Source organism: Anolis carolinensis, chromosome 4 (genome assembly GCF_035594765.1).
Source record: "Anolis carolinensis isolate JA03-04 chromosome 4, rAnoCar3.1.pri, whole genome shotgun sequence".
Lineage (NCBI taxonomy): Eukaryota > Metazoa > Chordata > Lepidosauria > Squamata > Dactyloidae > Anolis > Anolis carolinensis.
In genome coordinates, this window is record NC_085844.1 from 41,616,910 (window position 1) to 41,633,216 (window position 16,307).

General features: G+C 36.4%; 1 protein-coding gene across 2 annotated transcripts in view; it reads right to left on the bottom strand.

Annotated features, from left to right (window-relative positions):
• Positions 1-540: 540 nt before the first annotated feature.
• prex2 (phosphatidylinositol-3,4,5-trisphosphate dependent Rac exchange factor 2) overlaps positions 541-16,307 on the bottom strand; it is a 145,887-nt gene continuing 130,120 nt past the window's right edge. The window contains exons 36-40 of one of the 2 annotated variants that reach the window (XM_003219634.3): positions 11,002-11,068; positions 9,801-9,991; positions 6,941-7,043; positions 5,787-5,854; positions 541-3,484 (exon numbers count right to left, since the gene is read on the bottom strand). In XM_003219634.3, the coding sequence (XP_003219682.2) occupies positions 3,439-3,484; positions 5,787-5,854; positions 6,941-7,043; positions 9,801-9,991; positions 11,002-11,068 (475 nt within the window). In that variant the 3' untranslated portion in view covers positions 541-3,438. Of the gene's footprint in view, positions 3,485-5,786; positions 5,855-6,940; positions 7,044-9,800; positions 9,992-10,025; positions 10,768-11,001; positions 11,069-16,307 lie in introns of those variants that run through there. The other variant, XM_062980284.1, reaches the window with a different exon arrangement.

A 16,307-nucleotide genomic window follows, 5' to 3' on the forward strand; every position in this document is an offset into this window, starting at 1 on the left:
TTACCTTTACCTACCTACTCCTTACATGGATGATATAGATGAACGATACACTGTTACCTCTGCCTTTAATACTGCCTTTAATACTGGGCCTTATCACACTATTTAACAAAATTAAGTAGTTTCTGTTTCTGGCTTGAAATTGTTATTTCCTATTTAATTGTGTGGCACTTACTTTTGAAAGTGGTTGTTATACTCCAGAAACTTCATTTTCATGGCTGCCATTTGTAACCTTTCAATGTGCCATTTTTAACCTTTCATATGCCGTTTTTAACCTTTTGTGTAAACCACAAAAACAAAGTTACTTCAAAAATGTCATATATATCTTAATGGAGGAACAATAACTAGTAAAAGGTCAGCTCAGAGTGTACTTGTAAAAAAAGATTAGTATTGTGTACTAATCCACATTTGGTATATAGACAGTGGAGAAATATGGGTATCCAACAAAAATGTAATAATGTATTTGGCTGAACTAGAAGTAATCATCAGGTAATAGACATAAAATATGCGTTATGTAGAAAAATAAATTGATTCAAATAGATATTTAATGGTAACTCCATTTTTATTCATCAATGTTACCTGTAACAAATGTTGACATATGTAGTTACAAATAAGGTAGTTCTAGAAGAAAATGCTAATATGCTTTGTAGATTTCTTTACACACATATTTACTGTATACTTTTTTTAAAAAGCAGCAATGTTCTAGACTTCTTACTGGGTAATTACAAAAATATATTCTCCATCTGTAAAATCTAGTAATACTAGAATAAAAAGAGTAGGAAAAACGGACGTTTCTTTTAATCAAGGAACATACACATTTACTGGATTTCTTACACTATATACATGATGCTAAATACTTATATTGTTGCTATAATATTTAAAAACTGGTTTATATAAATGGTGGAAAATGCAATATAGCATAATAATGATATGACCACAGTCAGCAGTACTGAAAAATGATTGAAGTAGAAATGTATTCCAGGCACTACTGGAGTATGCCGAATTGTGCTTTTGAACTGTAGCAGCATTTCACCATCTCCAGAAGGCAGGGTTTCAATTATAAGTAAATACTTTCATAAAAACATTTCTACGTGTAGTCTGAGAAATTATGTTTAATATGACTTTTCAGTAAAAAAATGGAATCAATTATACATTTCAAAATGATGCTACTCCCCTAAACATAAACAAAGTTTAATATCCTGAAAGAAGCACATACTAGGGGTTATATTGTTCAGTAAATGACTTATACTTAGAGGATCCGTTACTTGCTATATATATCACATCAACATAATCCAGTACAGAAGACACACTCATGTCACTAAGGAGATGGAGCCCCCGATGGCGCAGTGGGTTAAACCCTTGTGCCAGCAAGACTGATGACTTGAAGGTTGGGTTGCTGACCTGAAGGTTGCCAGTTCAAATCCAACCCGGGGAGAGCGTGGATGAGCTCCCTCTATCAGCTCCAGCTACATGCGGGGCCATGAGAGAAGCCTCCCACAAGGATGGTAAAAACATCAAACATCAGGGCGTCCCCTGGCCAATGTCCTTGCAGACGGCCAATTCTCTCACACCAGAAGTGACTTGCAGTTTCTCAAGTCACTCCTGACACACACACAAAATGAAGGAGATATCTACACTGTAGAAATAATGAAGCTTGACACCACTTTAAGTGCCCTGGCTCCATGCTATGGAATCGTGGGAGCTGTAGTTTGGTGAGGCTTTGGAAGAGAAGGCTAAAGACCTTGTAAAGCTGCAACTCCCAGAATCCCATAGCTTTGAGCCAAGGCAGTTCAAGTGGGCTTGAACTGCATTATTTCCACAGTGTAAATGCACTCTAGGTTTTTCTATATATAGATTACATAGATCCATACCGGGCTATAAATCCACAGTGTCATTCAAACCACTTTGCATTTAAAAGTGCTACTGTAACATAGATATCCCAAACCTGGTTGCATTAATGAATTAGAACATTTAAAAAACCTAATATTTCTTCTTAGCTATGATAAAAGAAAATTGATCAAGTAACATAAACCGTACATAAACCGTCCCGTTTCTATCATAGTAAGAATATGGATAGACTATATTTTTAACGTATAACTGACCTCTTTGAGGTTGCATGTAATGCTGCCCACCTCCCAGCAGAAGGTAAGCCATGGGTAGAATAGCTCTCCCTAAATCTCTTCCTGAGTATAGGGGGACTCCAGAGCAGATATGTCTACATCTAGAATCCTGAACTGTCATTCTGGGATCCTGTTTCTAACACATGTCAGCCAAGGCAACACTGCTTTGTTGGTCTGTTCATATGTTTGTATTAATTCCATTATCTGACAAACAATTGATTTTTTAAAATTGCTAGATGGATGTTTTGTACATTAGTCATGCTATTCTCTTATGTTTGTTTACTATGGTCCAGGATTCTTTGCAACATTAATCCAGTTTCATTTTCTAAAGTAAAATTGAGAAGACTGTCAAAAAACATTGGTGGGTGAGGGTGTGTATCTGTTTTAATTCCAAGGATATGATATAATGTAATTCTCTAGATAGCTTAACAAAAGATACAGACTTTTCAACTGTAATACATAGGCACTGGTGGTACTTTCCTTGCTTAAAAATATGTATATTCACACATAAATGTATACCAGAACTTTGAAATACAAAAATGTCTAAGAATGTATGTTCTTAGCAGAATTTTCTACGAACTCAGTCAGCATACTCTCATGATGAAAAAATCAGTGTCATCTGTGGGTTACTAAACAATGTCTTATGAACAATGAATAGAATTTTGACTCAGCGGTATCAGTCTGTCACTTCTAATCCTTCATCTCTTTGTGCCGAATGTCACTAGTGCCAAGTCATGCAAAGTACTCACTAAACTTCTTAGACTGTCACCCATATATTATGAATACATTTGGCTCTCATTTGAGTATGTTAACTGCTCCTTCACAAAAATGATAATTTCAAGTGCAGTTCAAATTTAGAATTTAAAATATGAGAATGTAATTAGGGGATGAAAGTATTATACATGGAAGTACCACAATATACAATAAAAATGTTACATTGTTTATTTCTTTATGACTCTCTAAATGAAGGCATCAGTTTTTGAAACTATCTGACAATGTTTTCCCCTGTCTGCACTTCATCTTTCTGTTCATGTTTTTACCAGCACTGGAGTTTCTGAAGTAGTCATTTAAAATACAGCTCATTCTAGTGTAAGTGCCCTAGGTTTAAAATCACAGAGCATGCATCTTACATCCAGATATTCTTTCTCTCTCAAAAGTATTTGTTTGTCAGTAGCACAGTTGAATTCGAAAAGATTGCAGTATCCAGTGCTAAGCGATACAGCTGATCAGTACTCAAAGCACATTCTGTCAGAGACTGTTGTGTTCACGTTTTTCAGTGTCATGGAAACTGGCATTTTGATTATTCCTCAGATGGAGGTCTTTACTCCTCTCCAACAGGAGGTGGTGGTTGGCACAGCTTGTACAACCTGCCAAAAAACAAAGCATGTTTGTTACAATCTCTGTTGAAATATTTAACCATAATTTAGTTCCTTTTCAATGATAATACACTTGAGTCAGAAGAAGCATATAGACTGAGAAACAAAATGTAGCCAGTGATGTCATTGTTGTGGGTATCCTCCAGTCAACAAAAAAGTTTCAGGTAGAAAAATAGTTTTTTGCACCAACAAAAAATAATTTAGTGGCCATTATCTGCCATTTCAGGACCTGTTATCACCTAGGCATAGTTTATTTGTTTGTTTGTTAATTAGTACTTGAGCTCCCTCCTTAAGCAACATTTGTATCTATCTCCTTGTTAAGATATATCAGAAATGGGAGTTGAAAGATTAGAGTCCCTCTGCTATTCTTAACAATGTTTGTAGGTTCTATAAAGTTCTATAAAGCTTTGAAGTTCTTGTAAGGTATAAGAAAGGCTATATTACATATTTCCTTAAGCTCCCTCCACTCCCAATATCATAAAAACAAGTTAAAGTCATTTTTCTACTACTTTTGGATTTTCTCAAGGACCAAGGAAGAGAAGCCTGTGTGGGCCTACTACATAAAATGCCCCCCATATCTGGAGCAGTTGTGTCTCCCACAGTGATGTGAGATTAGGTAGCAACTATGTCCTCTAAGGAAGGGAACTGCACCATCAGTTCTACGAAGGATGCAATGTTTTGCCTTATAATGACCTTCTCTTAATAAAACTGTGGATAAGGAAATTGAGAGGCTATCTTAGGAGATGTAATCGCCAGAAAGAAGATAATCTTCATTAAGAGAACATGTCAATTACTATGTGGCCAGTGGTTCAAATGGCCTGTGTTGGGACAGAACCAGAAATATCCCTTTAAGCCTCTACAAAAAGCCTTGACCTTGAGGTAACAAAATCATGAGTAGTCTGAGGACAGTGGCAGAAATAGCTGCTATCTAAATCTAGAGAGAAGAAATAGACACACCTTTGTTCCCAAAATGATGAAAAATGGGAATACCTCACAGATATCTACATGTGTCAGAAGATTCTATAAATCAAGAATTACTGGAGAAATTTGTTTTGCTTTAAATGATAAATGTTATGAGTACATGGTCTTTCAGCTGCCTTGATTAACATCAGTGCCTGCAACGGAAAGGGAGGGTTATATATACACCTGACTGAGAACGGAGATCTATATATACAACTGACTGAGAATTGAGATCTATTGGAGGTGACTTCCTCTGTGGGAGGACAGTGGTGGATTTCCCTCCCTCTTGAGGCTGACTCATACTGCATTAACATTAGGATCATTTTAGTGCCAAGTCAAAACCTGGCTTTTTAAAATAAAAGTACTCAAGCATAACTGATTTCATCTGGGCTGCACCTATTCATTATTTAAAATTGTTTTAACAGGTTTAATCATTTTAAACCACAGTAGAGTCTCACTTATCCAACATAAACGGGCCGGCAGAACGTTGGATAAGCGAAAATGTTGGGCAATACGGAGGGATTAAGGAAAAGCCTATTAAACGTCAAATTACGTTATGATTTTACAAATTAAGCACCAAAACATCATGTTTTACAACAAACTGACAGAAAAAGCAGTTCAATACACGGTAACATTATGTAGTAACTACTGTATTTACAAATTTAGCACCAAAACATCAAAATGTATTGAAAACACCGACTACAAAAACACTGGCTACTAACAAATTGACTACAAATAAAGATAGAATTGTATAAAATGAGCTTACAGTAACAATATTGTTGGAAATTAAATCCATAAAAAGTTCAGTACTTGCTGCCTAGAGAAACAGCTGTGGATCCAAGCGGGAGGCCGACTGCGTTGGATAATCCAGAACGTTGGATAAGCGGATCTTGGACAAGTGAGATTCTACTGTATTGTTAATATTTACAGTTTTGTAGTTATTTTATTGTAAGCCTTGAGATCATCTGATATAAGGTAGGCTATAAATATTTACATTTACTATCACGATATAAGTGGAGTATCACTAGATAAGAGGAATTCTGTCGTATTTAAAGCTTACTTAAACTTACTATTTTTGGGTATTTTTGATCAGCAGTCACAAACAGAATCAGGTTTTCCCACCATTAATCTCAAACTGAAAATAATATTTCCTGAAAGGCAAACTCCAAAACTGAAGATCAAAATAATGCTGATGAAATTCCATACCTAAAACAAAATAAACCCTGTCCTTAAATATCAATTAAAATTGTAGTGTGAATCTGGATGAAGTTTTGGCAGAGACTGAAGAAAAGATGATATTGGTCGCAGGTAATTGACTGTTATGTGTAATTACCTCGGAGCAGATGGCGGCGTTCGGTCCCTAACTCCTAAATTCTTGGCTGTGTTCTGCACTCTTGCTCCCTGAAAGACAGGAAAATGCTTTGCATCTCAAATAGCTTATTTCTTTAAAAAAATTCTTCTAGGCATATACATTTAAAAACAAAATTTCAAAGGTAAAATACATAAATAATCATTTTTGCTTACAATAGAAGAAACACATCACAGATTTTGGGAAATATAATCATGTAAAACTATCAAAGAACATTCCCCCTACAAATCCAATTTTCAAAGGCAGAATTCTGATCAAACATTTTAAGGCACAAAAAGGCCTATTTAGTGAAGAGAGGACTCCTCTGTGGTGACTCCCAGGTTGTGAAACTCTCTTTCTCTCAGGGGGAGAAAGATTGCTCCTTCCATGTTGTCCTTTCACAAGCAACCAAAGTCCTTTTTATTCGCCCAGAATTTTATCAATCATTGGCTATACTTTTGCTTCTTTTATTCCTTCTAATGTGGCTTAAATGGTTTTTATTTTTTTTGAGGGGGGAGCATTTGTTGCTTTAATATCATAAGCTATTCAACTGTAATATATTGTGCTTTCAGATGCTTAATAATGATGTACAAATATCTGGGTCCCAATATTGGGGAAATTGCAGGCTTAAAATACAGTACAATGCAATGCAATGCAATGTAATCTATTGAACTAAAAGTTAAGTGTGAAAACACTTTCTAAGTCACAAATTGATTGCAAACAGACAGTAAAACAGAAACTGGCATACTATCAACATGGCATGCAATCTTGACAGCTTGACAGGAACACACAGAATTTTGAAAGTGATAGACACCGTCAGTGTAGGTGGACTGATAGTTTCAGCTATCTGATGACAATCTCTATTTGACAAATATGCCAAACAATCTCAAACAAAAGATACCCAAGACAAAAGAACAGATGGTCATTGGTATGTTGGCTAAATCAAATTGTTTGTCTACCTGTCTCTGTCTCTCTCATCTTTTAAATTCATTGTGCAATCTGGGGTACGTCTACTCAGAAGAAAATCTCCCTGAAATCAATGGGACACTGCCAAATAGCTGTGCATAGGATTTTAGTTGGAACATGCTAAGCACATGTTTTAAGAGGGCAATTATCATAAAAAAATAATGGTGGCTTACCTGTTTGCGCATCACATCTGTTGCTTGCAGAATATAACGAGGAGGTAGACCATGACTCCGAGCAAGAATTATAGCCTGCTCCAGAGTAACACTCAGAGTACAACTGCAATGAAAAAATAAAATTGAATAAAAATCCAATGTATTCCTTGTAATACAACTAAAAAGTGTAAAAAAAATAGCACAACCCTATGCACTTCTTTTAGCCTAACAGGGAAAAAGCTAATGTAAGAAAAAAAATGCAATATTAATATTAGAAACATGCTGAAATTGTGTGTGTACACTAATCAAAACTCAATATGAATTTTCTACTGAATGTATAGCACAGAGTCCACCCACCCCAAAATGGGTAGATTGAAAGCCAACAGAATAAAGTAAATATGATCTTATCAGGATCAAAATTTGATCCCAAGCCTCTCAAATATTGCAAGTCAGTATGCTTATCTCCTGAGCAATACATACATTTCCATCCAATTTTCACATTTGCTCAAAAGCAGGTGGATTGTTTCAATTCTACTACAAATAGTTATTTGCTGCTGAGAAGCAGGATTTTGTATTTTCAAGAGCTTCCATTTGTTTAGGATTATGTTAATTTTGATGCTGCTAAAATATACAAATGATTCATTTGTATAAATGTGTAGTAAACATATTCTATATAGTACTGTACTGTTTCATTTTCTTTCTGATATGTTCCTGCTCAGATGATAGACTTGCTAAAGTTGTCTGTCTGGAACAGATACAGGATTTGTCACTTCAATGCAAAATTGAAAAACACATTGTAATAAAAAAATGACAGCAAAAATAATTGCTAGCTTTCAAAAACTTTAATATGAGTGTGGATACAGAAATGCAAACCAAATAACCTTTCAAGCCTCTCTTTTTTTAGCTTAATGTGGTTAAATGCATTTCAATTTGGATTAGAGTGGAAAAACAACTAAGAGAAAAAAGAGCCAAATATTCTAGATGTTTAGTAGTTCTATCTACTTTCTATACACAAGTGAAGGATGAGTGGGACACACATTTGTATGGAACTGGAATTAAAAGCAGATTGCATACTTCGTTAATAATCCTAGGAATTTTCTAAGAATTTAAACACTTACAATATTTTTAATCTGCATGTAACCTTGATGGATGGGATAGGCTGGGCTGCATCTTATTATCCCAAAGTGCACTGTCAACCTCTACTCTCTCCGCCAATTTTACTCAACCAATTTTTAAACAGATAACTGTATTGCTGCATAATCTGGGAAAACATGTCCCAATACATCTAGTCGATCTGTGCTGTTTCCATATCCCTAATAGTATTATTCTAGCTTCTGCACTTTAAGACAATGCAGAACTTTTTGCCATCTTTAGGAAAGGAAAATAAAAATCCAAACATGTGCACTTTCATGAGGTGCAGCTTCTTAGATTAAAAAGACTATCTTTCATATAAAGAATATCTATCAGTGTCCACACAAAGAAAGAACTTCATATTCTGTATACTGATATTTTTGCAAAATATGCAAACTTTTTTTAAGCAGCTATTAAGGATGCCTAAATTAATCATTTTCAGTCCCATTTATTTCAGTCACTGAGAGCTAGGTCCGTGCTTACCTCTCACATTAAAATCAATTTAACATTAAGAAATTAACTTCTGCAGGCCATGCCACATGAAAATTTCACCCCATTATAATCAATTCCTTTTTGTTGCAAGCCTGGCTGGATTACTCTAAAAATAAGACTTTTATATTAACTTTAAAATTGATTTCCTTGTTTTTTAACTACTCTATCCATCTGCCACTTATTCTATTCCTTTATTTGATTTTACAAATGAGTGATCTTTAAATACATGAGTTCTTTATTCATGGGGAAGTCACTCAACATCATTCCAAGTTTTGTACAAAAAAGATGATGAGAAGTGTTTACAGGCAGTTCCCAAGTTACAAACATCCGCCTTACAAATGGCTCATAGTTAAGAACGGGGGTGAGACAACAGGTAGTGAGAGAAATCACTCCTGGAAGAGTTATCATGGGGAAAAGGTGTCTCCACTGAAGCTTTTCTCACCAATCCTTGTTTCCACAACAAGCCCGATTTTTCAAAATCCAATGATCACAGGCACAGAAAGTAAAATGAAATTTTCTGAACAGGGGCACAGACAGCAAAAATATATATATCACAGGGGTGTTAACCCTTCCCTATACTATCCAAAGCTGATATATAGATATAGATATAGATATCTGGAGTTACATTTAAAAATGTACCTATTCTGACTTACAAACAAATTCAACTTAACAAACCTCCAGGACCTATCTTGTTTCTAATTTAGGGACTGCCTGTATTCTTGGAAATAGCAGCTGAATCTTCACTTGTGAGTTGTCTTCCCCAGATTCTCTCACATCCCATATCAGATGGCAGCTTATATTCCTCTTAGTTCAGCATAAGGCAGACAGTAAAGCACTCCTCAAATATGCCTGTCCAAATCTGTCTAAAGCAGTGGTTCTGAACTTGGGGTCCCCAAATGTTTTTGGCCTGCAACTCCCAGAAATCCCAGCCAGTTTACCAACTGTCAGGATTTCTAGTAGCTGAAGGCCAAAAACATCTGGGGACTCCAGGTTGAGAACCACTGGTCTAAAGAACCCCAAAGATAGAACCCCAAAGATTCCCATATTGGAAAATAAGGAAAGTTGAGACTAGCAATAATGCCTTGTCAAATCCTGAGTGGCTGAACCATGATGTCTCATGCATAAATCAAACTCAGAGGAAGTTATACAAGCTATACACATAGCTTCAAACTAAACACAGATATTTTCAGCAAGCCATAATTCTTGGAACTGGACAACAATAACCACAATGTTTTTTAAAAATGAAGAGCTATCCTACCGATGTACTCCACTATTGCACATGATGATATGGCAAGCTCCAAGTCGGCTACAGAGTTCTGAAGAAACCGACAATAGCCCAACTCCTGATGCACCACAGGCTGTGTAAGCACAGGTTGCTGTGCGTTTAGATCTTATGAAAGATACCATCAACCGATAAAGTTCATCCAGAGAATTGATGGGACGCATCAGCTGAAACAGAAAAAAACTTATTTGAACGGTGTATTGTGGCAGTAAGTATAACAAATTAAAAGTTCAATGAACACCCAAATGTGGTGGTCTTTGGTTGGATCTACACTGCCATGTAATCCAGTTTATCAAAAGAAATAATCCAGATTATCTGCTTTGAACTGCCATAAAAAACGACTAGAAAGTGTGAGATTTGTACAAGTAGACACATGTCTGTCTTTTTTGTTTGTTTGCTGGTATAGTTTGTGTTTGTTTGTGTCTATGTAGGTATGTGTTTTGTTGGTGTCTGTTTCTAATTTAGTTTTGTACTTTGTTGTAGTAGCTAGTTAGTTAGATGCATAATTTTAGCATCATACATTATAAAATTTCTCTTTTATGTGATATTATTGCTTTTTTACTTAAAAAAATAGTTTCAAAGCAGATAATCTGGATTTTATATGGCAGTGTAGATGAGGCCTTTGATAATGAGGATAAATTCAGAGTAAAGTTCTTTTGATGCTATCATTGCAGCAAAAAAGGTCTTTTTTTCCAAGAGACAGCTAAAGTGGTAACAGACACTTGGCAAGTACTGTATATAGTGAATGAACAAAGCTGTAATTTTCTGAAGAACCATTAATTAGGTAATTAGAGAGAATTAACAGCCAAAGAGGAAGCTTACACACCTGGTAAGTTAAAGAAAGGGAATTAAAAGCTAAGATCCCAGAATCCAGAGTTATTTATATTTAAGCACATAGCCGTCTATGTAACAAATGCAACAGCAGGAAATGTCCCCTGAATCTCTGGAACCCAAAAAGAATAAAAAAATATTAAGACCCTTCTAACAGCCAAATTTACAGCACTTACTTGTATTGTCTGGCAACAATGTGGATTATTTATTTCACATGACAAACCCAAGACTTCAATTTATTTCCATAAAACAAAAGTGTTTTCCTGCGGATTGCATACATGGTAATATTGGCAGCTCCAAGATAAAACTCAAAGTGCTTCAAACATAAATAAACCGTTGACTTTACCTTATCTATATAAGCAGCTTTTGATGTTGAATTTGGTGGAAGATTTGACTTGTCCAGGTAGAATGCCCTGAGAAAACAGAATATGTTAATTTTTCAAGAGTTTCCACACTGTACATCCATAAAGCATAGAACTTTAGCCTATTTATGACCATTTTAAACTCTACATATAGCAAAAAAAAGAAAAGAAACTATAACAATTTCTGAAGGACAAAGCGGCACCCTTTAATACTAATTATACTAAAAACAGTAATTTTGAGGCAAAATGAAGTATGAGCTGCTTTGAGAATAAAATGCATTCTACAGCAATGTGTGAGCCAAATCTTTTGGGTTCCTTTTCTTAAAATAAATGATGCTAAACCTTGAAAACAATGTCAGCTAAAAGGTATAAAAGATTTATTATAAAAGTAAAAAAATAGATATTTAGAATGCATGAACTCCATACTTGAATCGATCACAGTTCCAGCAGATTCCATGCAAACTATTGTAATTAACAATAACTTGGGATATGAAGCTTGTACATTCATGTGAGTCAGTGGTTCTCAACCTGGGGTCCCCAGATGTTTTTGGCCTACAACTCCCAGAAATCCCAGCCAGTTTACCAGCTTTTAGGATTTCTGGGAGTTGAAGGCCAAAACATCTGGGGACTCCATGTTGAGAACCACTGAGTAAGTGTTTGCAATAATTGAAATATTTTATTTCATTGCAACGACATAGTAAAATTAGTGCAAATTATTGTTCATGAGTACTAGTTCCAGACTTAATAAAGCAGGAATTTATTGCAGACACCAGTTATTCAGAGGTGACAACTGAGTACACCACAAAAATACACATACTATAAGCACAACTGGAAATAAAACCAATGGAATTCTTTTTTCCTCAGTGTTATGTTTGATTTAGCACTATTTTCCTCAATTACTGGATATAATTGCCAGCCAATACCTTCATTTTTTTCAATCATTCAGAAGTTCATTCACTTCTGAAATATGTAACTCAGGCAAATTCTTGTACATGCAGTTAAATTGAGTCTATAATGCCTTTCTAAATATACTGTGAAGCAAAGGGAATACTAAAGAATATAATGAATGGTAGAATATTAATCTTTGTCCCAAAAAAATCTACTGAAAGTCAGTGGCACTGCATATTAAAGGATCCTTCAATATAGATGGAGATTTGCTTTTTACACGACTATAAACAACCCATGGGTCATAAAGTACAAACTGAACGTTAACATAGTAAAAAGAAACACCACCTTATATTGCAATGCCACAGGCGTTTTAGTTTGAACTGCATAAACAGATACACATAAAATAAAAATATATGCTCAGTCTAGCTTAACAAGCTTGAGGCCTTCAGAAAAAGAAAAGCTTTAAATTATGACAAGGAAGAATACAGTTACACCGAGGCTCAAAAACAGAAGAATCCTGTGTCATTTAACTAATCATTGTCAGGAGATATTGTCCAATCCATCTCCCACTACTTATGATAACCAATGGGGGCAGCAGGGTAAACTGCAAATACTCAGATCCATGGAGGTTAAACTCGTGAATGTGGAGGGCCGATTATAGACTTTGAATATGTTGCTCTTTTGGAGAATATGGATATTTTTCATTATTTTGTTTTTTGAGTCAAATCAGAATTGTGTACAAATCAATTCAATATTTGGGCTGATGGACTAGAGGACATTGTAAAACCATCCTGCACATTGTGCATGTGATATTGCAGAGAACACCCTGGGGTAGCTTTCTACCATCATTGGCTCATCCAATTGTGAGGACAGAATGTGAATGTTGGTGCTCAGTCCCTAATGAATTGTCCCTGGTAATCTTTCCAAGAATGCTGAGACATGAAGGTCATTTATTTCATCCATTTTGGTGTCTCCTAGTTTTGTATCCCCTCCCCCTTTTCACCTAGAGAGGCACGCAGTGAATGAGCATAGTGGCAATTCTGCTGATGTAGCAAAGTTGTATTTTCAGTCCTGGTATAATGTGCTTATAACATTCTGAGCTCCCAATGTAACCGATCTAAAAATGTAATCATTTTCTTTACCTATTAGCTGACACTTACAGATAATCTGGAAGCACAACACTTGCATTGCTTTTCATAAAATTATCTTGGGTGTTTCTGAGAACATGGCAAGCTGAGGACAGCATACAAATTTGCAAAGCACTTCACTTAATTACTAAGTGCTTGTTTAGGACCTTAATAAAATTTTATGAGGAAACCTAATGGAAAATCTGGCCTAACGCCCAAAAAAGGCAATCTTTTCTGAAGTTTTTGAAAGGATAAGCATTAAATCTTAACACTTACTCTACGTGCAGTCCAAGGCCCCTTCCACACAGCTGAATAACATCCCACATTATCTGCTTTGAACTGGAATATATGGCAGATAACCCAGTTCAAAGCAGATATTGTGGGATTTTCTGCCTTGATATTCTGAGTTATATGGCTGTGTGGAAGGGCCCTAAGCTCTTTTAAAGTGTTATATCTGTACATAAGTATATACATCGCCACCAAGCATCTTCAAGTCATTTCCAACATACAGCTACACTTAGGCAAACCAATCAAAGGGTCTTCCTGACAATGTTTGTTCAGTGAGGGATTGCTATCACCTTTCTCTGAGGCTGAGAGAGTGTGACTTAACCAAGATTAGCTAGTGGGCTTCCATGACTGAGCTAGAGTTCAAACTGTGTCTCCAAGAGTCCTACTCCAACAATTGAACCACTACACCAGTTAGTGCTCTCACTCACCGTCCCCATACACATAAACATACAGACAGAGACATCTGTATAACATAGACAATTATCAAGAAAGATTGAGAGAGAATGTTAAAATAGATAAAATATCAATTAAACCCCAGTTTAGAACTAATGTTCAAGGAGGAAAAACATCTCTGGAGTTAGACCAGGCATGGGTAAACTAATGCCCGTGGGCCAGATACGGCCCTCTGGGCGCTTATGTCCAACCCTCCAAATTTTCTCCATCCTCTTGGCATAAGGACTGCTCTCAGCCCATGTGCCTTCCTCGAGCCCTCATTCTGATATAAAGACAGGGTGAGCAGCCCCTGTCCTGATGCTGGGAAAAGCACAGCCCAGAGGAAGAGGCAGGCAGGGGCTGAGGGAGCTCCAAAGCCTCGCCCTCTTCCCAGCATAAGGTTAGGGCAAGCAGCTCCATCTTTATGCTGGGAGGAAAACCTAAGGACATCACAGTCTCCTTTTTGTTTTAATCTTCTTAAATACTTGGTTATCATCAGCAATTCTGCTCATTTCACATTTAACTCCAAGTCAACTATGACCATCCAAGTCAAGAAACATCATTCACAATATAACTCCTTTGGGCACCCTTTATATTCCTTCACTGCAATATGTGTCAATTTATTCCCGGTGTCTACTTTCTGTTTTTTTAACCAATGAACAATCTATAAAAGGAACCCCTTCAACCTCCCACTCCCACCCCAATTAATAGTATGACTTCTCCAAAGCTCCTCATGCCAGGCTTCATGAAATACCTTATGTAAGTCCGGGAAACTTCGCCAGCTGTCTAAATCCTGAACAGGTGTTTACCGACATTCAAAGAAATCAATGGTAGACACAACATTACAGAAACCTGTTGATTTTCTTTCAGCCACACTTTTCCTAAAACATTATATTTAATAATGCTTCCCACCAATTTACCCAGAAGAGATGCCCCAATTGTACAGAACAGCAACAATTGTAGAGGCATTTTCCATTATTTTAAAGAAGATTTTAGAATTTTGAGTGTGATTGCATGTTGTTAGGTGTGATTTGAAAGCAATGGAAAACTTCCAACTAATACCACACTAACCCATTCCCTACCCATAATGGAAAAGAGAAAATTAAAGCAGTAAGTGGTATGTAGCATAACAACGAATCAGAAAGATATGTAGTTTTAGCATTGATTGGTGGTACTAGGTTACTAATTTGTTCCTTTTACCTACTTTTCCAAAATTACAAAGAGATCATCTGAACTAATTAAAAGGCCCAATAATTGTAGTCTGTTTACAATGGAATTCCAATATTTTTGCTAATGTACTACTATAGTACCTTAAGCTCTTTATAACTGCTGAGCCTTTAGATACATAGTAATGAAGGTGTTTAAAGAATATTTGCTGACAGGTAGAAGAAACCTGCTGTTGAGGTTAGTTCCAAAGCCTCACGGAGAAGGTTTGCAACACCTCTGGGCTGATACAGCTAATTTCCTTGCCCTGATTATTGTCAGTTGAGGGGAGCATTTCCTAAATAGATCTAATATTCTATGCAGCCTGGTGCAATATCCTATTCACTTTCCATTCTTACTGGCATAAATCATCAGGCCAGGAGATCTGCCACATCACTCCCTGCTGGCCCTACTCAAGATTGCTCTATTAATTACTTTCTTCTTTTTAAAGATACACTTTCCTATTAGAAAAACATAAAGTCATCATAAATTTACAGCATTTACCTTCCTACTGAAAATAGGAAGTCGGCATACTATTTTTCTTGGAAGTGCCAAGAAAGCAGAAGAAGTCTAATTACAAAGCACAGCTGCAGTCTGGTTGAATGTATGGTGAGAAAATACAGAACCATAAAAATGGAACTGAGGAAGATAGAAAAGGTTTACCTTCACCTTTAAAAAAGTCTCAATGTAAAAGTTTTCTTAACTCTTTGTAGCACCATGGTATTTCATCTCCTGCACTCTGCATTTCTTACAGACCACAATGGACACATTGGATTTTGACATAATGCAAAATGGAAATATTTTATGATAGACTGGCTTTGATTGGCTCTCTTAGCTGACAGGATGGCTTGCACTGAAAGGGAATTAGGTCAGTAGGTGGCATGTCTTACAGACTCTTAAGAGTGCAATCAAATCAACTTGAAGGAAGAGCAGGAAAAGTGAGCAGGAAACATTCCTAGTGTCACAAAGCAAAGCTTATGAAGTTGGAATGAAAGATTTGACCCAGGGTATTTTATGATCTATGAACACTTGAAAAAATAAGTATCATATTTCATTAAAAGTTAACTTGTATAGTTGTATTTACGATGGTAAGCACAAATCAAAACACCCCAACAGATGACCATCCAAGCCTTTGAAATAATAATAATAGTGATAGTGATAGTGATAATGATAATGATAGGAGCAACTCCAGTGGCCACCCAGTCCAACCTGTTTCTGCCATTCAGGAAAAGCACAATCAAAGTGGGGGCAGGAAGGCCACACAGGCCACAGCGGCAGTAGAGAGACCCAGCAGGCTGTGCCAGTGGGGCTCCACAGGCCCTATGCTTCCTAGGTGGCGGGGGGGGGGGGGG